Here is a 25,240-nt window from a genome sequence, read left to right as displayed (position 1 = left end):
ACTGGTCCTTTGGTTCATTGCACAGATCTGTGAAGGAGGGAGAACATTATGTCAGCTGTACATCCCACTGACTAGCTCCTTCATAATCTGACTGCAGAAACCTCACAAATGATGTGTTCTCCCTATTTTTCACACTTGCCTCTTTCTTATCTGCACTTGCCTTCTTTTTGCAGGTGTAACAGAAACAACAGCATCACCCACTAGAGCAGGTAAAACATTCTTCCTTCCCCCTTTCTTTCTCCCGTCAAATGAGGATTTAATGTCCCTGGTACTGCATAGCAGGTAAATCAGCAGTATATTGCAGCTCATTGGAAAGCAGCTCCCACAGCCTTTTATAAAGGAGAGCCAAGTGGCACTATCCCCAGCTGCTGAATTCTAGCAGCTTGAGCAGGACCCACAATTGGGCAGCAGGTGACCTGCTAGCGTGGGCACAGCAGGAGGCTACAGAGGACCAGCCTTTTTGATCACCTGATTCTCTATCTGTTGCTTCTTCATGTCCATTCAGACCCTCCCCGCCGCCCTGCAACAGGCAGCACGAGACTTTCAACACCTATCATCCTCTGCATCGTCCTGGGGGCCCTTCTCTGCCTGGTCCTTGCCATTCTTGCTGGACAGATCCAACGTGCCAGGGCACAGCAGAAAGGTGGGTCCCTCAGGACTTGTATGAAATGCCTCCTTGACAGGGCTGGTGAGAGTTTAATTGGCTGGGGATGGATGACTGAGATGAATGGCATCTGCTGCCACACTGAAAGCTTCATTTACCATCTGGCAGTGCTCATCCTCAGTCAGCATCTCTCAGTGACTTTCTGGGTACCAAACAGGCCATGTTAGACCCCTTTAGGTCACTTGTCCTTTTCATGACCCTAGCCTGAGTATGAGCAGAAACTGTGTAAGTGATTATTGCCTTTTAATTTCAGGCTACAGACTACCCTATGACCCCTTCTCTGAAGCTGTCTACGAAGAGATCGACTATAACCTGATGAAGGAAAAGCAGGGCATAACTGGCCTTTCAGGTCTGTATGTCTTGCTCTTGTCAAGGGAAAATTCCTCCTGGTGGCCCAGACCCCAGTGTGGTACTTTGCAGCTCCCAAATCTACTGGGAAACTGAAAATTCCTAGATCTGAGGAGAGGTGTTTCCTCCCCACCAGATTAAGCCAATTCCTCTCCTAGGAACAATTCATTTTGCGCTGTCCTTGCCACAGCCATAAAGCATAGATCAGTATAGGTCAAACAACCAACCAAAACACGAACAACTCTTGCTGCAACTATTTAAAGCAGGAACATATAAAGGAATAATTATTATCCCCCTCCCAGCAACTCTGTGTCCCTGTAAGCTTCCTCCTCTTGATCGCTTTTCTCCCTTCATGGCTTACCTCCTCCATGAGACACAGAGGTGTTAGGGGGCCCTTGAAGGATTCTTTGCTATTCCTCTGTAAACCCTTTACTTTGTAGGAATAATACTGACTGCCTGAGAACCTGTTGGACTTGGATGGTACATACATGAGATCTCTTTCCCTCATGAAGTCTTAGCAGCTAAGGAGAGTTTAATCTGATATCACACTCTTTCTCATTTGCCTAGATTCTTATTCGGAGAGTTCAAAAACAAAGACACAGTTTTATAGCGGGGACAGTGATGAAGAAAATGGTCCTGGAGCAACTCAAGGTAATGGATAATAGGGACCTACAAAAGAAGAGACCCAAAATCAGGGTAGCTTACAATTCCCAAAGCATTATTGGTGATTAATTTTTTAGTTTTTGCTGCACTTCGTGTCTACTAAATGATGTTTCGATGTGAACCCGAAGTTTCTGATTATCTCTTATGGTGGAAGAATGTCATGCAACCTTGCACCCAAGTGCTAATGTTCTCTTCTATACATGATATTAAAAAGAAATGTTTGCTGGTAGTATTGTGGTCTTCACGGGATCCAGTCACAGGAACCCAACAATTCGACAACTGCAACTGCAGCAGCTTCTCCTCTGAAATAAACGGGGAGAATTAAGACAGCAAAAAAGCATGCTCCAAATGAGAATATTGACATACGACTGGAATTGATTTAGCAATTTTAAACCAAGTGATCTGAAGAAAAGGCGATTTGCCAGACATGAGGGGTTTGTGGGGTTTTTTCAGTTGGAAAAGCTGAGGGAGAACAAGTGTTTGGAGAAGAACTGCGTTTTCCTAGAGCTGATGAAAAAGCTCTCTTAGCTATTGCCTGGTCTCTGAGAGATCAGCTGCCATAGGCACAAGCAGTTTTGGACCTCAAATTTTTTATTGCTTTTCTTATATTAAGTGTTTTTATTATTTAAAATCAAACTAAAAACTTTTCCTTGATCTAAAATGCTTATCAATAGGATAATTATGCCAAATAAGATTTTTTTCTTGTTCAGATTGAATATTGAGTATAAGGTAAAAGCGAAATAGGAATGTTTTGATTGACTTTTAATCTTATATATGTATTATTTACATGTCCATGTTTGTATGTATATATCATAAAACAGTGAAACGAGGGATGGATTCCAGTTAAGTACAGATCACAGAGATAGCTGCCCCTGAGGAATCAGACAGCTGGCTACTCACAGAACTGATGCTGATGGAGGGACTATTCAATGAATAAGGATTTAGCTGAATGGCTGCATCCATAGTGTTGCTGTCAATGGCTTAATGTCCAAATGGAGATCACCAAGTGGTGTCCCTCAGGGGTCCATACTGGGACTGGTACTGTTCAATACCCTTCCTAATGATATAGGTAGTGGCATTGAGTGCACCCTCAGCAAGTATTGGAGCTGTATTATTGTTGTCTTGAATACCTTAAGAGTCCTCAGGAGGATTCTCGGTTTATTATTGTTCATTATCATGATGACAGTGTCAGTATTATAGGCCCTTATCACTGGATCATCAGCTACTGCTTTCTCTAGAGGAAGATCTCTCCCTGTTATAGTTAATACCTGTACTTTTCCAGAGGTCTCTCCACTGCCTGAAAATGCCCTGGAAGATAGTTACGATGATGCGATAGAAGCTCCTGGACCTAAAGACGCTTCTTTTTCGGAGCAAAATGATCAGGAAATCATTGGGATCCCTGAAGAAAGTGACAGAAACAAGGATTCACGGACAGGTGAGGCCAGAAGAGCAGGCTGTTGGTTTTCATAATCTATAGTTACTGTACCAAACTCAGGGAAAATCAAGGTGGAGGGTATCTCAAGGTATCACTTAGGTTTTACCTAACCACTGCCAGCAAAGAACACTACCTACCTACACAAGGAGTGTAGGTTAGATGTTTATTATTCTGTTCTTACAGCCATTCAGTAGCAGTGTTTCCACAACCTTTGCAGCTAATCTATGCTGTGTTTTACACCTTACAGCTATAAAACTATTGCCTATGGCCTAACCCAAGTCTTCACTGCTGCAAATTAGGATTGTTACTCCTTAGTACAATGACCATGTGTATGTGTAGCAGGAGGCAGAATCATGCAAACATTTCTCATAGCCATGCATACGTAAGGTTCTGATTTCTGGAGGAGACAACTGATAGCCCACGCTGACAGCTGCAGAACCATGTAATATGTTCAGGATGTGCATTTATCTCAGTGTTCTTCCCTTCCTGTTTTCAGGCTGGAGTCCTAAAGTGTCAGGAAACAGGACCTCTGCAGCTGACAGACATTCATCTCCTGCTCTTGAAGATACAGGTTATGATGACATTGAGGAGCTGTGACACTGATAGAGACCACTGAGTTGTACCGACCACCTTTGTTAGTACACATCTGTTAATAGAATGATAATCAGGTACCAGTAGAACCAGAACAACTTGCTTTTAGGATTAGTTTACCTCAGTTTGGTTTATTTGCAGAGAAGTGATTACATATTTAGAGAATGCGCAAGCATGACTGTTAAGAAAATCTATCTAGTTTCCCTTATAATTTCCTGTTGTCAAGACTACCTGGACAGGTTTTGCTTTTTATTTTACAATATTTTTCACTGTATTTTTTTTTTCTACTGAATTTGTTTTTCAACTTTGGATATTTTATCAGAAATAGTTTAAAGATATCCTCTCAAATTTATGCTTCTCCTCCCAGATCCATGAGGCAGCTTTTTGGAGTTTATTAGGAATGGAAACTGAGCTGTAAGAAAATCATCAAAGTTCCAGTTCATCTTTTGGATATTCGTGCTTGTCACACAGAATGTGAGGACTAGAACCAATTTTTGAGATAGTGCTTTGAGAGATGAGAAACTCAACAAGAGGTTAATTCTCATCCTCACTTTAGATGTAGGTCTGTCATCTGAGTTATGTACAAGTGAATCACACATGTGATTTGAAGGAAAAGCTTCTCTTTTCTCCCTCTATACCATGACTTACTTCCTCCCAAACTCATACCAATTATATAGTGAGTTCAATTTCTTTCCACAAATGGCGAGTGGTGGTCATACCTACAGGTGTCTGTCATGTCATTTCTTCTAATCATACGAAGGCAGATTGAAAAAGACATGTTGATGGAATAGAAGGCGAGGTATTGCTGTCTTGGCTCCTAATGAAGTTTCTTTCAAGTCTTGAATGTGAAAGAATGTTTTAATGAACCTTATTCAGATCAACTAAGTATTGTAGAAGTAATACCTGTAAGAGTCACCATAATCTAGATGAGACTCTCATTTGTACACGAAAACAACAGTGGTTCTAGCCATCAAAGAATCATAGAATAGTTAGGGTTGGAACGGACCTTAAGATCATCCAGTTCCAACCCCCCTGACACATAAAGAAACATGAGTTTGTCCCAAGCAGCTGAGAAGACACACAGACAAGCAAATCCTTTCCCAAACAATCTCACTAACCTCATTAGCTCAACATCAGGACACCTTACAACCCTGTGCCAAGGACTGAGGCAGAAGAGACTGGATTGAGATGAACTGAATACTTCTTTGTATTCAGTGAGTATCCTGGCAAATCTACACTTCCCTGTCTGCCTTCTTTTCAGCACCGAGTGGAGTTTCCTGTGGAATTTTGTGAGAGCACAGGAGTGCTCTGTACTGCTATGATTTTGTGATGCATAGGATGTTTCTATCTGTGTAACTTTCTCCTTTCCAAGCTGGCCTGGAAGTAGTGAGAAGGAAATCCAAAAGGATAAACAAGTCTGGCAAAGATAAGGCACTTCATTAAAGGAGATCCTAAGGGAATGCAACCACCTTGACATCTAAATCCAAGCAAGAACCAACATCCTCATACTATCCCTGCTCCACCTGATCTGAATGAAGATCCACTAGGTACAACACGGATTCACCCCACAGCTGGGCTAAGACGCTCTGGCTGCCGAATGGCTAGCTACTGCATCCCAATCTCTTCAGCTGCTGGCACTTGGTCATAGAAGCCCCTGAGATCACAGCCTAACTCCAGCTGCTGTTACAGACCTCCAAACACTGACATACGCACACATACGCTCACAATTTCCCAGCAGCTGGCTGGAACTCCCCCGGTCCTCTCTGGTAGCCAAGTCCTTCTGTGCACTTGCCCTTTGAGACAGATATGCAAAGCTTACTGAGACACCCTGGTCCCTGTGGCAGCCAAGTCATGTTTACATACGACCAACCCTTTTTATCCCCTTATACCTCTAATTTCACACAGTTATTCCTCCCAAAACCACCCAGATTCACTCCTTTCCCCGTCTTTGTTTCCTCCCAGAAACACCCCTACTGTAAAACCAAAATGATCTTCCCCTGGAACTCAGACCCTTTTCAGTATCCCTACCCTCCGACAGTCCTGTTCCTGCTGACTTCATGAGTCCCTAGACCGTGCGGCTGACGTCTGTCCTGGGACAGCCCTTGGTAGGGCAGAACAGTGTGTTCCACCTCTCAAGAGACCCACTTTGGGTTCTCACATGCCACTGAGGTGCCCTGAGCACCTCTGTACCTGCAGAGATGTACCCGTGACCTGCTCCTGCTTGGATGGCTTGGACGTAGCCAGGGCAGGGGACTCCCCCACCCATCATCATCTTTCTGTGCTCCTCTGTGGACGTGCATTGTTTTTACCAGATAACCTACAAATTCAAGCTGTATTACTCGGTTCATAGAACTAAAACCCGGAAAGACTCATGTCTAAGTGGGAGGTTGCTAAGGGAGCTCACAGCACACTCCATAGGCAAAGCCTCTGCTGATAATCAAGGGACTCATGCGTGTAACAATGATTGTGGGAGAAGTGTGTAAGTGCACACCTATGCCAGTGAGTACTGATCCAGACCAGCTGGCAAGCAAAAGACCCATATACTGGGTAAGACGGCTCAGGATCAGGGCATGAACATGAGAGGGGCTAGGGGGCTGTGCCCATTCAAGGGGTCTGTAAAAATATTCGTGTGCTTGTGACTCTAGAGGGTGAAGGGTATGTTTTCACTAGTGAACTTAACTCCAATCAGCTATAGAGCACCAGGACAGGACTAGGCATCTATACGTACTTTTAGTCCTGGTATGTCGTATGTGAATGCTGTTACAGGCAGCACTCTGCCTGTTTCAGGCTGCGTAGCCATGTCAGCATCCTCAGTGTATGTGTGAGTGCACGTACCTATCTCTGTGGGGGACACACACAGCCTCACCGCCGGCTGAACCTGCACCTCATACAGCAGCAACCACATCTGCAGGCTCCAGTGGCCTGGGAGGAGGAACTCCCAGACCCCAGAGGATACCCATGTCAGCTGTCTTTTAACACCCCTTAATGTCCAATGGCCTACAAGGATGCTGGGGAGGGACTCTTCATCAGGGACTGTAGTGCCAGGACAAGGGGCAACGGGTTAAAACTTAAAACAGGGGAAGTTTAGATTGGATATAAGGAAGAAATTCTTTACTGTAAGGGTGGTGAGGCACTGGAATGGGTTGCCCAGGGAGGTTGTGAATGCTCCATCCCTGGCAGTGTTCAAGGCCAGGTTGGACAGAGCCTTGGGTGACATGGTTTAGTGTGGGGTGTCCCTGCCCATGGCAGGGGGTTGGAACTGGATGATCTTAAGGTCCTTTCCAACCCTAACTATTCTATGATTCTAAAACGCTTACAAAAATCGCCAGTGTTTAGAAAGAATGGTTCTTAACGGCAAGGTTTTTCCAGCCAACAAGAACTTCACCTCGTCACCCCAAATGATGAGATTTCCCTTTTCCCTTTGATTTTACACGCCCTCCGCAGGCTCCGGCAGGGAAGCCGTGCTCCCGGGAAGACATGCCGGGCTGCTCCGCTGAGTCAGCTCCCAGGTTCCCTCCTCGGGAGCCTCCTCTCCTCCTGCCTCGCCATGGAGAAGAGCACAGGCTCCCTCCCGCCTCCCCGCAAAGCCGCGGCTCCGCACCCCTCCTCTTCCTCGCAAGCCGCGCTTCAAAGGAGAGGAAGCAAAAGGCACCTGGAGCCGGGACCGAGCCCCAACCACGCCAGCAGCACGGGGGAACGGAGAGAGGCGGAGCCGAGCTGACGAACGGGAGCTGCTGCCTACGGGAGCCGAAGGGCGCTCCGCCTCCGCCGTCCCTCGCCCGGCCCGGGGGAGGTGCCGCTGGCGCTGGGGCGCTCTGGGTAGTGGCGCCGGGACGGGACAGGACGGGACAGTGATGGGGCGGACGCTGGTGGAGCTGTTTTACGATGTGGTCTCCCCTTACTCCTGGTTGGGGTTTGAGGTGAGGGCATGGCGGAGACAGAGGGAGGCCGTTCCTGGGAGCTTCGCTGTTCTCCCGCTGCCCGACCGGGCCTTGCGGGCTGCTGCTGGTTCCCCTCTGGGAGGCGGCTGAAGGGCAGCTTGCCCGGCCGGGGGCAGCGCCCTTCCCACCTTATGCTTAGGTTTTGTTTTAGTCTCACTCGTGAGGGGCATTTCGGTTTCTTCTTCTCGTGTCTCGGCCGAATGGCAGCACAGCCTGTGTGTGTTCTGAGTTTTGATGTTTAACAAGCGGAAGGGTCCACTCACGAGTTTGGTCTTTCCCTCATTTAGCCTTGCTTAGACTTGTATGGTTGTAACACAAACGCAGTCTCTTCAGTTTCTCAGAGATCAGAACTCTCTAGCGGCATCCAAAACAGGCTTTTATGACTATTGCTAATACAATAGAAAAGGACTTATTTGCAGTATCTCTTTAATGCCCTAGCTTATTTCCTAGCTGTGCGCAGCTCTATAGGCATCTATTCTGACTTAATCCATCACTGCTTTTTTATGTTGCAGGTGCTCTGCCGGTACCAGCACATCTGGAACATTGATCTGCGCTTTCGCCCAGCTTTCCTTGGAGGCATAATGCAAGCAACTGGTAGGCAATACAGAGAGATTAGCTCTGTAGGAAAATACCTTCTTCACTAGTAAGATGCTAGTGGGTAAGCTCTTAGTGAGGGCAGATTCTATGGAGACAGTTTCAAACTGAGATTTGGCACCAATAACTAAATACAGAGTTGCAGGGCTCAGTAGTGACTGAGAAATCAACCACACGGAATTTCATGCTGTTGCAACTACACAGCCAGTGTTTGTGGCACATACAGTGTATGACAAAGTGCATCGGTTCTAAAACAGGATAATAATAATTTGATATGGAATGTTTTCCTAGAGGTTTTCTCTTGGATTCACACCAGGATTAATTTGTGGAGCACTTGCAGTTTGTAATATGCATGAAGGATCCAAGTATGACCTAAAATGGTACTCATGGCCTTACTAGAAATTAATGGCCCTGTTAGAAATTAATCACTGAGACTTACAAACCATAAAATTAACAAGTCTCTGCATTTGTTTACCCGTGCATTAACAGTTGTTTAGCTTAAAAGTCATCTGTCTGAATCAGTATAAATCCCTGCCAGGGCATTTTTACCATGGTTTAAAACTGATTTTGCTAACTTAATGGGTCTGTTTGTGCAAAACCAGTCTAAATCACGTTTAAATCTTAGCATTATCTTTGGAAACGCTGTGTATGTTTCAGTAAGTCAATATGAAATCATAGTCTTCCTTAGGCACATGTATGCATGAGGTCTAATTTGTCCAGTTTTGGTTTTGTCCCGAAAAATCTCAACAGAACTATCTTCCTGAAAGGTAACAAGCCCCCAGCAATGTTGCCAAAGCGTGCAGAATACCTGCTGAAGGACATAAAAAGGATGGCAAAATACTACCAAGTGCCTGTACACATTTCGGGAGATGACTTCAACCGTGTCCTTGGTACAGGTAAGTTAGAGTCTTAGCTTAGTTGGCATCTTTCAACTCTAGCACTTCTGGTTCAAGTTCTCCCTAATAGTAAAAATGAATTCCTTGTCCACAGCCTCTTCCTGTATCTGTGAGCAGTGACATTTGTACATTTGTAACCATAAATTTATGGAGAAATATGGTTATGAATGATATTAGCATGGAAGATACTGTGAAACAACATAACCTTTACAGTGTGGGAACTGTTACAGAGAAGATCATAACTGTTCTTGGGTAGTACTTGTGCAGGCCATATCTGTTCCTGATCTTGTGCCTTCAGTATGTTTCTTTGTCTTCCCACTAACCCCAGGCACTCTTGGAGCCATGCGCTTTATCACAGCCATTGATATGACACAACCACAATATGTGGAATCCTTATCTAGGGAGTTCTGGCTACGTTTTTGGTCACAGGTCAGTGTTATATGAAGCCAACTTCTTGATCCATTCTCTGTCACCCTTCCCATCCCACTTTGTTCAAATGTGGAATTTGAGGAAGAGAAAGGAAATGTCTTTTAATGCAAAGTCATGAAACTTGAAGTCCAGAGCTAAGCTTTTGTTCTTAAATACTGAATCACGTGTTTTATTCTTTTACCAGCATGAAGATGTCAGTCAGCCAGCAGATATATTGGCTGTAAGTGTCTCCTTTTTGTTGGTGCTTCTGCGTTTCAGGTACAGATTCTTACTGATGCTTGGATCAGTAACAGACATGAAGTCAGCTTAGTCAAATGATCACTTGAGAAATTTTAGCTAAAGAAAAGTGGATTTCATTTCCTAGCAGCTCTGTTGGGAATGATTGGGTGGAGGGTCAGGCTTTGAATCACACACAGAACCCCTGCTTGGTGGTCTGTGAGCATCCCCCTATGTTCAGCAAGGCATGAACAAGGTAAGCATCTTGTTTGCTCATGTCTTGTCTCCATTCACCCGTGCAGCAAGCACTAGACTTTGGTTCTGGAAATATGGCATTCGAAGGTGGGTGAGGCGTCCCAACGTTTTCATCCAAGTCTTTATAGGTGAATTTATTTTACACATCAATTAGAAAAATGAAAGGTTGTTTATTTTTACCATATTTATAGATGGTGTACTTATAGATGGTATATTTAGACACCATATTTGTATGGTTCCTCCATATTTTTCACTTCTTTCTTTACTCAGCAGTAACTTCACATAAATTAGAATGTACAGTCTTTGAATCCTGCCCCAATCCACTTAAATACCCCTTCAGCCCTAAAATGGTGAGGACCAGATACTACGTCTCTTTGTACATGTTGCCGTCTAAACACCGGGGCTACCAGACATACAAAGGAATTTGTTCTATTCCAGTGCTACACTTGTTTATTTCCTATTCAAGCAGAGTGAAAAAGAGCCGGGGATGGGGAAGTAGGAGAAGGTACAAGAAAATGTGGATGCTAAACAGAAAAGTGATTAAGAGAAAGAAATTAAAACCCATTAACACCTGCATGTGCAGGATTACTGGTCCCCATGCAATACTGTGACAATTTATGTCACTCAGGTGGCTGCCATGAAGTTAACATTCTTTGTGGAATACTTGGTTAAAATAGGTACTTGTAACATCAAAGTTACCCAGTAAACATTGAACCTTTACCTTTGGCCACTTTATCTCATTCCTGTGTGGCAGAGGCGCAGAGGAGGTTAAAAAGAAACAGCAAGAACACTAGCAACTGTTTAACCTCTGTGAGTTGCGGTCTTTTTTCATGCAGTATCACATGCAGATCCTATGTGGCCATAAATTTTGTCTTGGCAGGCTTGTACAGTAAGATTTTCAGAAGAACACTTGTATCTGATAAGTCATCAGATCAGAGGGTAAACTTTTTGTCCCTGTTTGGTAACTCCTGAAAGAAAGTGCAGCTTCGGGCTTGGAAGTTTAGGATAGCCCTTCTGCTTTCTATCTATCTAAGAGTTTGTCAGTGGTGAATGGGTTGGGAACACAGCAAGACAGTTGCACAGGAAGTACTTAAAGGGTATTTTGTAATGTTTCTGGTAATAGACCTTGGGTGACAATGCTGAAGATTGAACTAACCAGACCGTAGTAGAAGTTGGAATATTTAGTATGAGAATACTCTTAATTCTGTCATGTTTTCTCAGGCTGCCAGACAGGCTGGGTTGTCTTCAGAGCTTGCCCAGAAAACACTTGAAATGATTTCATCCCCTGCAGTGAAGAACCGACTGAAAGAGACAACAGAGGAAGCAATAAAATACGGGGTGAGATGCTTCCAATGCCAGCTGGCATCACAGCTGTGCATTCCTTTCCTATTAAGAATACTGGGAAGCAAGGAACAGTGAAGGTGATGATTAGAAAGCAGTATATAAACCATCTCCCTTAAGTGGTCTTTGCTTTTTTTTTTGACCATGTGAAAGCTAACTCACTGTCATTGGTAGTTTTTTTCATTGTCATCTGCAAACCCAAGGTTGAGCCATCCAGCTCATTCCAGCTGGACAGCAAGGATGGGGAGCTATAGGATCAGCACTAGGAGATACCATTTATTGCTGCTTGACATAAAACTGTGGATTTATCAGGCTGAGGTGTTTTGGTGGTTGGTTTTTTTTGCTCCTTCAACAGGGGCACACAGGCTCTGGAGAGTCATCTTCTTTGTGATGGCTCCAATTAGGCTCATCTTTAAGAATGAAGAAGGTGAAAAGAAGGGGAGGAAAAAAGTGCTTTGTATTCCAGAGGCGTGATGATGTGTCTGCAAAAATTGCTCTCATTGTAACATTCTCTGTTTCATCTCCATGGTGTGAATAGGCATTTGGGATGCCTGCTGTTGTGGCACATTTTAATGGGGAACCTCATCTCTTTTTTGGCTCTGATCGTTTAGAGCTGCTAGGCAGCGTTATAGGTGAGTGTACCTAATAACATCAGTTTGGGTTTAATGTTTTCACCCTCTTTGAGTGAAATATGTAATACAGCTAAACAAAACACTGTTAAGGTCTTTCAAATATTAAATAATGTTGGGTGTCCTTCTCATGGGATGACACTGCTGACTGGAATGTATCTCAGTACAGCTAAGAGTGACCAAAGATGTAGTCCTTTTCCAAACAAGAAGTAATTCAAGTCCTCCATCCTCTCTCTGTATGTTTCAAGGCTTTGTGCTCCACATGCCATTCTCAAATTACTACCAAAACTCTTTAATTTTCAGATGTTCATATCTAACCTTTCAGTACTGGGCTAAGATTAAGACTATGGCTGACACTTAATGTTCCTTCTTAATAGAAGCACATTATCACAGCTTCCCAGTCCATAACTTGTAATTGCATAACTACACAACTTTTTAACAGGTATTCCTATACTGACCATCTTTCTTTTCTTTTTTCTATGCAAAGTTTGTATTTTTAAAGATAACTGGAATAGGTTGTGATTAATAAAACTCAGTCACCTGCTTTTACGTGAGTTAGAGCACATTTGACTTTTGATCTCAAGATTTGTCACTTGAAAGGGTTTGTCACTAGAAAGGGTTTGTCACTAGAAAGAGTTATGCATATAAATTAGCTGTGATGCATTTGGTTTAAGTCATAGGCTTAAATAGAAGGGAATTTTTGAGGTTTATTTTCTGGATTGGTTTTTGAGCCTATAAAAATACTCTTGTTGAAAAGGAGAGAGAGGAAGATGAATACCCAACACCCGCTACAATAGTCACTAACCCTAATTGGAATGTTGTGGCCTGGTATCTAGCCTCAACTCCAAGGATTTCAACAGATTTTCCTTCTGTTTCTCTGACTCCCCAGCCTTCCACCCTTATTCTCTTCCTTACCTCCCAGCCCCTCAAAGCGGGAGTCCCTCATGCAGAGCGCCCCAGACATGCAAAATCTGTGTGACAGAGGAAGACAGTTCTCCTGTACAGCTTCAGTTGTGATGAGACAGTGACAGATGCATGGAGCTGGCTGAAGCATGCCGGACACAGTACAAATCTGTATTTCATCAGCAGTAGATACCCTTCAGAAGAGAAGCAGGAACAGGCATCCTAGTGCAGAAATGTGACTGACCGATCACTTAACATGCATTTAACTTTCTCTCTCGTGCTGGTTTGTCTTGCAGGTGAAAAATGGCTGGGACCAGTTCCAAGCCCAAAGATGTGAAAAGTCCTGGGGAAATATATAAGAATTAAAATATATCTGTACATGGTCAGTCCTCAGTGATTATGTGAACGTATCCAATTTTATGGAGAGATGGCTTTCTCATCCTTAATAGCTAACTTTACAGCTCATTCTCTTCTCTAATTATGATGAATTTCAAGGTTTGCCAGTATTGCCAGTCTGGTGAGGTCTTTGCTAATAAAAATGTGCTTATTTTCTTTCAATAGCTTAATGATTAACATTAAAGATTAAACATTTAACTTCTTGGAGATTAAACGTTTTTCTTTCCTGATCAGTTCTCTTCCTCTTACCCAAAACGCACAAGGATTAAATTGTTATGGGACTGTGATCTCTGGATTTCACATACCTTTGTGCTTATCCTTTATAAACACACATACATACAGCTTAAGAGAAGTTAGCCACATTCTCCTTTTATTTTAAGTCCAAGGTACTACATAGACACGAGAAGCACAGGACAAGGTATTCACACTTGCCTTTTACTCTGCAGCATGGCAATTAAGGGGACACAAGAGAGAAGAGTGGAAGACAGAGGGACAATTCAAGCCTAATGAAAAACCTAGGGAACCAGTCAAGTATCTCAGAAGGAACTGTGCCCCTCCTGGACAGTATTTCATATACCTTGCTCTGTGGTGAGTGACATTTGAGATGACCATCACGCAAATGCTATCTTGGGAACCAACCCCAGACCCTGCAGGGGTTTTAAATTAATGCTGTTTTTACAGTAATGTCTTTGGAGGACAGTGGTAAATACCATGTGAATTTAGCTGGTAACTGAACCAGACTGTGTTTTGATTCCTCAAGGGTAGTCTAATTGCTGTCTATGCAAAGGTGGTGTGGATATGGCTATATATGACTTCCCAGCATATATTCTGCAGAGAGAAAGACAGGCAACGAATAACATGTAAGAAATTTCACACTGAAATAGTTTGAACCTGGCCCTATATTGGCTGAGTTGGAATAACACACTTGAGTATTGATTTCTCAGTGATTCCTGCCTGTCTCTGACACACCACTGAAGGAAGCAGAAGAGCTAGAAGCAGCTGGAATGCCATTTTTTGTTGCTTTCTGAAATTTAAGTAAAGCACATTCATATTTGGTCATTTAAACAGCAAAGCCTGGAACAAAGCATCAGAAAAAAGAAACCTGTATCCTTCATGTTCTTACACCTGTAAGTGTTGTGGTAGTATCATGTGTTCCCCCATCCACAGTTTTCCCTTCTTGCACCACTTTCAGCTCTTCATGAAATATCCTATCAGTTGAGAACTTCTTCCTCCTTTCCACCAGTGCACCCATTAGTCTTTGGGCAAATCCTGCCTGGAATTTAAGGAGATCTTTGTGAGAGATCAGAGGCTACGTTCCTTTAGGCGTTAGAATGATAAGGAAGTTATGTAGGTGGATGTCACGGGTTTCTTTGAGCCCCTTGAAGCCACATTAAAGAAATTTACCATTACCGCCCTTGAAATTTGCTGGTCTCCAACCCGTGCTATCAAACTGATTCTGAGGTTGTGATAAAAGTGGAAGGACTGAAACATTACTTCAGGCCAAATCACCCACTGGCCTGGGGCCACTGCCAGAAGCAATTCTGTCTCAGAAGTGGGTGAAACGTACTTTTGTGGAGGTAATGAACTCTGGTAGGAAGGTGGGAAGAATGCAAGGAACATCTTGAAGTCTTTTCATGGTGAAAGCCAGGGTTTCATGAAACTTTGTCCTTTCAACCAGCTTGACTGAAAAAGACCCCAGCCTTTGTGACAGAACGCTGTTGATTGGCAGATGGACCAAATGAGATGGATCTTACAGACTACTATATATTTAGACCTCATAGCAGTCTTCCAGTATCTGAAGGGGGCTTATAATGATGCTGGGGAGGGACTTTTCATTAGGGACTGTAGTGATAGGACAAGGGGTAACGGGTTCAAACTTAAACAGGGGAAGTTTAGATTGGATATAAGGAAGAAATTCTTTACTGAGAGGGTGGTGAGGCACTGGAATGGGTTGCCCAAGGAAGTTGTGAATGCTCCATCCCTGGCGGTGTTCAAGGCCAGGTTGGACAGAGCCTTGGGTGCCATGGTTTAGTGTGAGGTGTCCCTGCCCATGGCAGGGGGGTTGGAACTGGATGATCTTAAGGTCCTTTCCAACCCTAACTATTCCATGATTTCCCAGAATGATTTTAAAGGCCCTTAGACCTACCTGAAATCAGTGGAAAGGAAATTCTCAACGCCATAGGTACTAAAATAGTACTTAAACAATACCAAGATAAGGAAAATTCAAACTCGGGATTTTCCTTACATTGTTTATTGCCTGTCCCACTAATGCTAGGCTGAAAGCAAACAAGCAAGCATAAAGTAGGCAGAAAGTCACAAAATGAGCAAAAGAAAGTGGTTCTGTCTATAATGAAATCACAGGAAGCAGAGGATAAGTGCAAAGAAAGCTACACTGCATCTGAGCAAAGGAAACCAGACAGTGAAAGAAGAGAAGGTAAAGAGATTAAGGCAGAGAGGTGCCTCAATGCAAAATGCTGTCTCTGACAGGGAGCAGGCAACGAAGAAAGGCAGAGCTTAGATGGATTAAACAGGCCAGAGTTGGCTGGCCATAGAAGAGCCTTTGGGGAAGGTTTTCTGTGAAGCTTCACAGTATTTGCTCTGCTCTCTCTGTGAGGTCAGAGGTAGCCCAAGGGCCTGCCTCCATGTTGAACCATGGGCTTGCAGCACTTCTCCATGTCCATTACCTGTGCTCCTCACCCAGCGTGCACCAACACTGTCCTCCAGCGGTGACCTCACACGCAGCACAAAATGGAAGCCTGCAGAACAAGGCAGTTCTTTAACCTTCCTCTGCAATCATCTTCTTGTCCTTTCAACCCTCAGCAAAGCAAAGCTTCCTAAATCAGGTTTCTCTCCTTTCTCCCATCCTTACCTCTGTGTGAGTGAGAAGGAAACGTTTCATTAAAGCACTTACTGGATTATGGTGCTGAGCATCTGCTTTGCTGTCTCTTCCTTTTCCAGTGGAGCCAGCAACACTGCTGGAAGGAAGCAACCTGCTTCCTGGAAGGGAACCAAGCACAGAACAATAAAGAAATAATCAAGAGAGGATCCAGGAGGTGCACACATAGTTAGTTTTACCCAAAATTTCCACAGATCTGTGGATTATGCACATGTAAGAGTGAAAGGAATGTATCTATGCCTAACTTGACTAATGTTACCTTGACCTACTCCTCATTCCAGCTTGCAACACAAGGAAAATGACTACCTGGCTTTCATATTATTAAAAATAAAAATAGAAACCATTGGCCACTGGTTTGAGGCCGTGTTTCAGTGCCGTAGCTGTTCTGGCTATAGCTTCTTGCCTAAATAAGCTATATCTAATGAGTAATGAAGGCATTCTCCACCTCCCAAATGTTTCCATCAGACCCCATTTTCTATTTCTGTAACACAAAAAATAGTTTAAACTAATAGAGCAGGTTCCAGCAGGTGACAGCATTATGCAGTCAAAGCTAAGAAATGCCAATGAATACATCTGTGCCCTTATCCTTACGAATACACTCAGTGAAGCAGAGTTTAATCATTCTGTGTTTCTCTTCCTTCTCCTCCCTCTTCCCACATTTGACCTGAGGGTTTAAGGAATTTGCCTATCATCACGTGTTAACACCATGGCAAAACCAGGGATGAAATGCTTTGCAAAATTCACATATGTAAAGCATAGTTCTGCTTTCATCTCATGTTCACCATACACACTTTCCAAGAAATGAGTATGATGTCTTTTAACATAACAGCCCTCTTTCTTACACCAGCCTAATTTATTCTTAGGTAACCCTCCATCCTGTACACTACAGATGGTTTACAATTATTAAATATAATCATTTCATAAATAGTAGAGTTTCTGGGATTTAATGCATAGCTGTATTGCAACGGTAAATCTGTGTTGTAACTATTTTCTTTGAATCAGAGGAAAATGGAGAGTTCAAACTAAGGAGTTGGTGTCAGTGTGACAGAAGGAGCAGATGAGTTACTTTGCTGCATACCTATCCACCACTCCATCAGGCGGGTTAAGAAAGCTGTAAAATTCAGCTAACAAGGGATTCCTGCAATAAGATGGCAAGCCAAGATGTTCTTCACAGGAACATGTGTTCTTTTTGACCTATACATGATCGTATCAGTATTTGCTAGGGAATGGATGAGATGCAACTGTGTTTCAGCAGTTTCTCAAAGATGGACTATTCCTTTTCCCAATTTCATGATGTAATGTAAAACTCTGTCATTTAAAAACAAAACAGGTACATCACTGTCGTTTGTTGCTAAATAGTGGCTTTAAACAACATGAATTTGCAATACCAGGGTCCTTCTCCATTTTGTATGTATTGCAGCTCCAGTACTTTGAGATTTAATTATATGTTTGTAGGTAGTGACTAATAGTCGAAGTAGTGACAGGACAAGGGGTAATGGGTTAAAACTTAAACAGGGGAAGTTTAGACTGGATATAAGGAAGAAATTCTTTACTGAGAGGGTGGTGAGGCACTGGAATGGGTTGCCCAAGGAAGTTGTGAATACCTGATCCCTGGCAGTGTTCAAGGCCGGGTTGGACAGAGCCTTGGGTGACATGGTTTAGTGTGAGGTGTCCCTGCCCATGGCAGGGGGGTTGGAACTGGATGATCTTAAGGTCCTTTCCAACCCTAACTATTCTATGATTCTATAAGTAACTTAAAAACACATTTAAAACAACTATGCATATTAACTAAGCCAGAAGTGTCTTCAAGAAAGTGTTAAGGTGGGTGATAGCTGAATTTATATCCTGGCCTTGAGGTCACCTCTGCCTCATGTAATATGTGGTGGCACATGACACATGTTGGTGCTTTAAAGCAACTCAGAAAATAGCAGTTTTGGCAGCAGCAGTTCTTTATGTCTTTATCTAGCACTTTTCTACTGCAGAGTACATTGAGTCAGCAGCTTTTTCCCTAGGTGGCAAGCTGGGAGCTCAGAGCGGGCTGGGACCTGTACTATCAAGCTCACACTTGGATCTCAATCTGAACTTTCATAGCTCAGCTACAGCTCTAGGATCCAGTGGGATTTTCTGTTTAAAAAAGAATGCAGGAAGAGAACTGTTGGACAAGTGTGCAGAGGGGGAAAAGGAGAAAGAACACAAGCCAGTATAATAAAAGTTTATAGTTCCACCCGGCCTTACATGACACCGGTAGATGGAAGTGGTAAATGGATTTGTGAAAAGATCACACATGGATGTGGGCCATGGCAGGGCAGGCATACAGCACTGCTAAAACCAGCACTGCATTACGTCAGACTGGGAATGCTCTTGGAAAAAATGGAGGGAAAGGGGAATTTCAGTTACCCAAAAGGTCAAAAGTTATGTGAAATCTTTTACTTGATGACAATAGACTCAAGCAGAACAAATCAGTTTGCTTTTACACTTACTTTCTGCTCCCGCTAGTATTTCTCATCACAAGTAAACACAAGCTATTAGTTCACTTTTGATGGGGAACTATCACACCTGCCACTAAGACTACAGGAGTGAATACAGCTCAAACGTTTGTGAGGGGGGCTGTGGCCTGCTCAGGATAGTCCCAGACCTGTGGAAATGGTAGGCTGCACAGTGCCATGGTGATACAGTGAAAATCCTCATACCACCAGGCACAAAGTAGATATTGCCTTTATGGTGTCATTTTCAGATCCCTTCAAAGAGACACAATTTCATGGTGTTAGACCTCCTGGCTTTATAGTATTTATTTATCACTCTGAGCTGATGACACTAAACTTGAAAGCCTTGAACACGAGGGTCTACAGAAGCTCATTCCCAGCTTCTGCCTCTTTAATAGGAGCTCATTAGCTGTCTCCTGCTGTGAAGGTTCCCTACATGCTCATTTTCCATATCACCACATTTAACACCTTTATGTCTCTCCCTCAGGACAGGCAGGCTCTGCATATAGCACACCACTTGCTAATTCTAGCATACTGCATGGCTCTCTTCTTCCTCTGTGTGATCAGTAGCTCCATTAGTTTATCCTTTTCTTCCAGTTTCAATTATCCTCTTTTTGGGTTCTCTTGGGCATCTAAGCAATCATGCTGTGAGTTGTTCTGCAGGAGTGGAAAAATCTTACAGAACATCTCACAGAACAGAGGTCTCTGCAGAACATCTCACAGTAGCACAGCTCCACTGCCTTTACTAAGATATAGGCAATTTTAAGCAGGGACCTGATGTCTGCTCTTGATACCTCATACAGGCCTGCTGCAGAGATTGAGAGACCTAACTCTGCCTTCAAAGTAAACTGGCTCTGCTGTCTGACCCTTGTAATATTTTTCAGCAACCCCTTTTCACATAATTCCTATAAAGATTTCACTGTTCCTTCCCACCAAGGCCTCTTGCCAACCAAGTCCTCTTCCAACCTTGCCCTCTACATAATCCCTAGGATCTCTTACCATCCACATAATCCCTAGCATCTCTTACCATCTCAACCTGCTCTTATTCCAGAATCTTTCAGCAACAAACATTGAGTTCTGCCTTCCACAGCTCCTAATGGCTTCCCAATCTCAAAAAAGCTTAGTCATTTCAATCATACGTTCCCAGAATCTTGCAGTCCCTTCAGCCTAATTCTCAGAAACAGACTGAAACTGATTTAAATTTTCCATCATTTCAGCTTTAGGCTGATGCTCAACAAGAAATGCTTCAATCCAAACCAGTTCATTTTAACAAAGTCAAACAACTGCAAACAGGGTCTGAGATCAGGGCAGCTGATACCACCTCAACAACGGATACTGCAGTAGTTCTGCCTGCTGTAGGACTAAAGAGAACTTGTAATGGCCATAATCATCTCTGCACTGTGAATGAATCCAAGCTGACTTTAATCAACTACAAAATTTAATCAAGTACTACATTAAGAGCCCAGCTTCAGCAGTCAAATAGCTCAGTGTAAGTTAGCTACCTGATTACCCACCTTCTCAGCAGCACAGTGCTTTGTTCAGGAAGTACTGTTTCTGTAACTCCCATATCTAAACGATTTGGTTTATAAAGAGACATGGGCACTGCATTCAGAAAAGCAACCACTCAAATACATGCTCTCCATAGCAACATAAACACATTAATTATTTGCTATTTACTGTAACTTCTGCTACAGTGTGCACAGCACTATTTACTCATGCTACTGAAACGCACTTCTCCTCCTATTCTCTCCCCATTAAAGTTTACATGCTGTTTTCTCTCCCCATTACTAATGCCTATCATCTACCTATGCTTCTCAGATCTTAGGTACAGCATACAAAAGACATCGCTCAACCTCTCCTGTGCCTCCAGAAGCTTAGGTAGAGGATTTGTCCTTTTTTCTTTCTTTTTTTACCTGGTGAGCTGGAAGTACTGGGTGTGCAGTCACTGTCATCCAGCCATATGCTGTGAACCACTGAATCCTGTTTTGGAGGGCCCTCAAGAGAGCACATCAGCTCCTGGAGAGGGCAAAGAAGATGTATTTTGACAATGCACTTGGTAAAACCAGGGAGGGCAGCCTCTGTTTGTTAGAGATCATACACCCACCCTGTCATTCTCCTCTTCCTCAGATGTTTCATTTTCTCTCAAACCACTACAACAACTGCTTACACTGGATGAAGAACGGGATAATGGCTGCATCACACAGTATCCTGAAGTCTGACTCCTGAGCATTCTGTGAAATGCAAGCATTCAACATCATCATGTTTATTGTTACACACAGGCTTGCACTTCTTGTGACATATTTTATTACATAGCAGTCAGAAACAGAAGAAATTCTCCATCCACAGCTAGTTTTTCCACCTAAGAAGAGAATTCAGATCAACTGGCTTGCGTTCCTTCACTTCTAGTGGCTACTTCATTTAGTAGAAACACCACTTCTTATTTCCATACTGGATAATTGTACGACCTAGCAGTCTTAATGCAGAGTTGAACCACCTGAATTTAAGCACTGTTTACCTGTAGACATTCACTGAAGTCAACACATGCCTTCATTTGGGAGATCAGAGATTTTAGGAGCCTAAATAAAACATGATGAGGTGTTAAACTGAGTATAAAGGGAAGGTGCTACTCAGCCTAAGGCCACCCATTCCCACAGCCACTCTCAGCCCATCATATCTGGTCTTAAATGAAGTTCCAGACAGTACAAAGGGACTATAAAAGCACATTTTTCATGTCATGGAGCTTATAAACTGTTACCACTGTGTTTCTGGACACCGAGGCAGTCTGGTGCATGTTTCATATCTGTCAAGAAAGACCCTTAAGGTCAGCTTCTCACAGCTCAGAATTTGGGATCCACTGCTTGTAGTCATCTCGGAGAAAGAGCAGTCTATGAGGCTGATACGCTCACATGGTGGAAGGTGCACTGTGCATGTAAGCCTGGCATTTGTGACAGAATAGTCACTGCCTGCACAAGAGACCAGCTAATCAGAGAGAGATGAAGTGCTCCAAAATGTTAAGAAACCCCCAAAAGCTAAAAGAGGCAAGAAAGATAAGACACCTTTAACATACTAAATATATTTATTCCTTCAGAAACACTGCAAAATATGGCCAGTCTGACCTACAAGCAGTAATGAAACCTAAAGTCCCAGGCATATTACATGCCAGCATGCAACAGGGAGAACAGTAAAGATTGGGCCAATACAGGCCAAGATATTTCCTCAGGAGATTAGGAAATATATTTTGGAGGAAATGAAGGCCAACATGCTTCTCCCTTGGCAGAACAAATCAATAACATGAACTTAAATGACCTGGGACTTAGATTTCCACAAAGTATCTCCTTATCAGCATCCTTCCTCAGCAGGTTTCTCCATCCTCGTTCTCTGCACTGCACTTCCTGACCTATGTCATCAAAAAGCACTAGAGGCAGATGGGAACACGTTCTTCTCCTCTTGCCTTCTGTGGGCCAAGCTGTTCTGTTCTCACTCATGTGAGGGGAGGGGAACAGAAGGGGAGGCACTCAAGGTGGCCTCCTCTCCCCATCATTAGTAGAGGCTGGTTCAGTGGCTGCTGATTGGGCAATAGGAAGGGCATAGAGCCAAAATGCTCCAATAGGAGCTATCTGTCCATCTCCCTTTCCCAGGATTTCTGCTCCAGGAACTGCCAGTGGAGCGTTACTTGATGCCACTTGGTCTCTCCACAGTCCTTGAGGTCCTCTAAGTAAGTTCATGCTCCTCTTAGCCCGGACTCTCATTTCACCCCAAAAGTCTTGCCAGTATCTTCAGTGAGGCAACCAATGACTGAGTAGCATCCGGTCCACTCCTGATTGGCTTCATGTCCCCACTCAGATGTGTCTGAGGAGGGAAAACACACACACAAAAAAACCCATGTACTTTTCCTAGGACATGAACATACACAGTACAGTGCTTGAGTTTTGAGATGCAACCCTAAAAGCCATCTGCTCCTGAGGAGTTTTGCTACCTGGTTACTTAGGCTGGGTTCATTCTGTTGAGTCTGCCCATGGGAAAAAAGATTATTTGGAAAGCTACGAGGACAGGAGACCAGAAAAACAAAGGACAATTGTCCCTATGTGTAGGAGAGAAGACACTGTTAGGCCAAGTGAATGAGGAGGTTTCATGGATTTTGGGCTGATCGCTGCAGAAGGGTGTGTTGAAAACCAGCATGTGAGAACATGAAAAGTAAATGCTGGTTTGTCTTTACTGTAAAAGGATAAATCTATTATTTATGCATTCCCCTTGCATTTATTTCCAAGTTGTTTTTAGAACATAGATGAAGAGTTTGATCATTTAAAGTCTGGAATTTGGAATTGCTACTTAAGTTTAGCAAGGAGATGCTGGGCATTTTTGCTGAGAAATCTCCAGTGATGCTACTCCCTGGACAGAACCCAGAGTGGATTAATGACACGCTACCAGAGTTATTTTTAATATGAGCTGCATAAACTACCACAGAACTAGCCAGAACACTTTCTGCATTAGAAATATGCCTATATTGTGATCCTAATTTGCAGTTCCACAACTAATGACCAACAAATAGACTAATCCAGTAGAACTTCAGTAGAACTTCTGTCTCTAAGACAGACTGTTAGAATGACACTCCATGCTTGCTCCTGCAATACTGTGCTAATGCTCTCTCGGTGAAAATGGTGTGCTATACATGGTGGAATTATGTGTTCTTAATTCCTTATCCCAGATACGATGCAGAAGGGCTGGTCCCTAACTCTGAAATCACAACTCTAACTCTGGCTAACCACCAGTTGTGCAGAACTCCATGCTACATCCAACCTCATGGACAAACTGTCCAGGAATGGGCTAAACTACCACAACTGTGGAAGGACATTTTTTGGTGATTGTACAAGTGGGTTTGAGTCCACTACTGGAAAAAGATGCGTAGAGAGAATCCTGGGGACAGAAGCAGACAGAGTGCTAAGTCATACAGGTCATGCCTCACGTGCATGAACAATATTAATGCAAGTATTGTTCGTGACATCCCATGCTATGTTTGCTTTCTGAAAGCATGTGATACCAATCTGAAACAGCCACTGCAGCTGGCTCACCTCCTTCAGTTGACGAATGGAGAATGGGGCTTTGGGAAGTGGGGGAAGCCCGTAATCAAGTGCAGAAATCAGGAACTGATGTCAAGACAGCTTCATCCTTTTTTTCCAGGACACCTTCTACAGGAGGGTAACCAGCACCAGCCAGGCTGAGATGTTTTCTTACTAGGTAGAATTCTTGCTGATTATGCAAGGTTACTTCAGCTATTTAATTAGATCAAGAGTCCCTCACAAACGCCTAGCCAGGAACTTGTAGTTCACTAACAAGGTCCAGGTGATGCTGAAAGATGGGGGTTGCTGACCAGTCAGCAGTTCCACATCCTGCATTCTCTCTTGTCCTTGGCTGTCAGAGCTAGCATCTTAAATGGTCTGTTATCTCCTAGCTGTGCTCTCATCCTCCTCCACACCAGAATTTTGGACACCCACACAACCTAAAAACTAGTATCACAAAAACATACTTACCAGAACTCTGCATCTGGGCTGTGATAAAATTCTGGGCAGTCCTACAGCATACAATAGGGTAGCTGAACTACTGCAAACAGTCACCAGGCTGTAATTCTTAGGGAACATTGGGTCTAGTTGGAAGGAAGGCCCTTCCTTGCCAGACTTGGCACCTGGAGCAACTAGAACAATCCAGGCCTGGTTGTAGGGCACCTTCTGAAATCTTCTTAGAGCAGCCCCAGTCCTGAGAAAGGGACATACAAAGTACTCGGTGCCCTTTTTGCCACAGGTCTCATCCAAATTCTCATGACAAAAATCAGGTGTGGGCAGGCTGTTCCAGAAAGTCAGCTGTAGTCATGGGTTTAAAAGACAGACTGCTGGGGAGTCTTGGAAATAGAAATGTGTGGTTTCCATGAAGTTCTGAAGGATCCTGGATAGGATCACAGCCCAGCATAATACAGCTTAGCAACAGCAAAGCTGCACTACCAAGAAAGTGCATTTTTCCAGTTTTTGACCACCAGAAGCTGGAGAACTCTTTTGCAGACTACTGCATGTTGTGTTTTGCAGAACACTGGCTGCGGTGTGGCACGCTTTATCAATGAAACATGCACATGGGACCCTGCTGTAACACTCTGGGATGACTGCAGACACCTAGTTCACACTGGTTGGGAGTAGCAGCATACATATTGCTTAGAGGGGCAGAACTTGGGTACAACCCAACATACCCTTGTCCAAGCTTCTCCATAAAGCTCCAAAATCACTCCAGAGCAAACTATAGAGGAAACATATACATGAGTAAGCACGGATAACTGGACAGCTAGGGATTTGTGTATCCTGTTGGATGCAAGCTAATATTACAGTAAAGAGATAGCCAAAATCACCTTTAAGTGGTCCAGCCTTTCTCACTGGCTGTTTAAGAAAGCTCAGTTCCTTACTTACATGCTCTGAATTACTGTGCCATGGCCAGAAGACATCTAACTTTTAAGATGCTGAAATGCCTGATGTGGACAATGTCAGGAAAACCTCCAACAGAGCAAGACATGCACCACCACA

General features: G+C 43.5%; 2 protein-coding genes across 2 annotated transcripts in view; both read left to right on the top strand.

The window, feature by feature from the left end:
• Positions 1-4,451, top strand: part of LOC308219276 (antigen WC1.1-like) — a gene marked incomplete at its 5' end in the record, with an annotated part of 30,419 nt that extends 25,968 nt beyond the window's left edge. Inside the window, 6 exons of the mRNA XM_080613937.1 lie at positions 174-209; positions 506-643; positions 918-1,013; positions 1,580-1,663; positions 2,958-3,110; positions 3,607-4,451. Coding sequence (XP_080470063.1) covers positions 174-209; positions 506-643; positions 918-1,013; positions 1,580-1,663; positions 2,958-3,110; positions 3,607-3,707 — 608 coding nt within the window. The 3' untranslated portion in view covers positions 3,708-4,451. The remainder of the gene's footprint in view (positions 1-173; positions 210-505; positions 644-917; positions 1,014-1,579; positions 1,664-2,957; positions 3,111-3,606) is intronic.
• A 3,104-nt stretch (positions 4,452-7,555) lies between these two features.
• Positions 7,556-13,242, top strand: GSTK1 (glutathione S-transferase kappa 1; the record flags this gene model as incomplete). Its single annotated transcript, XM_080614241.1, has 8 exons — positions 7,556-7,621; positions 8,155-8,236; positions 9,004-9,132; positions 9,461-9,561; positions 9,746-9,781; positions 11,254-11,370; positions 11,912-12,005; positions 13,202-13,242. The coding sequence occupies 8 exons, from the start codon at positions 7,556-7,558 to the stop codon at positions 13,240-13,242; spliced, it is 666 nt and encodes a 221-aa protein (XP_080470367.1).
• Between the last annotated feature and the right edge of the window lie 11,998 nt (positions 13,243-25,240).

The sequence above is a fragment of the Psittacula echo genome (genome assembly GCF_963264785.1).
Source record: "Psittacula echo genome assembly, chromosome: 3".
NCBI classification, from domain to species: Eukaryota; Metazoa; Chordata; class Aves; order Psittaciformes; family Psittacidae; genus Psittacula; species Psittacula echo.
This window is presented reverse-complemented; position numbering and strand designations above follow the sequence as displayed.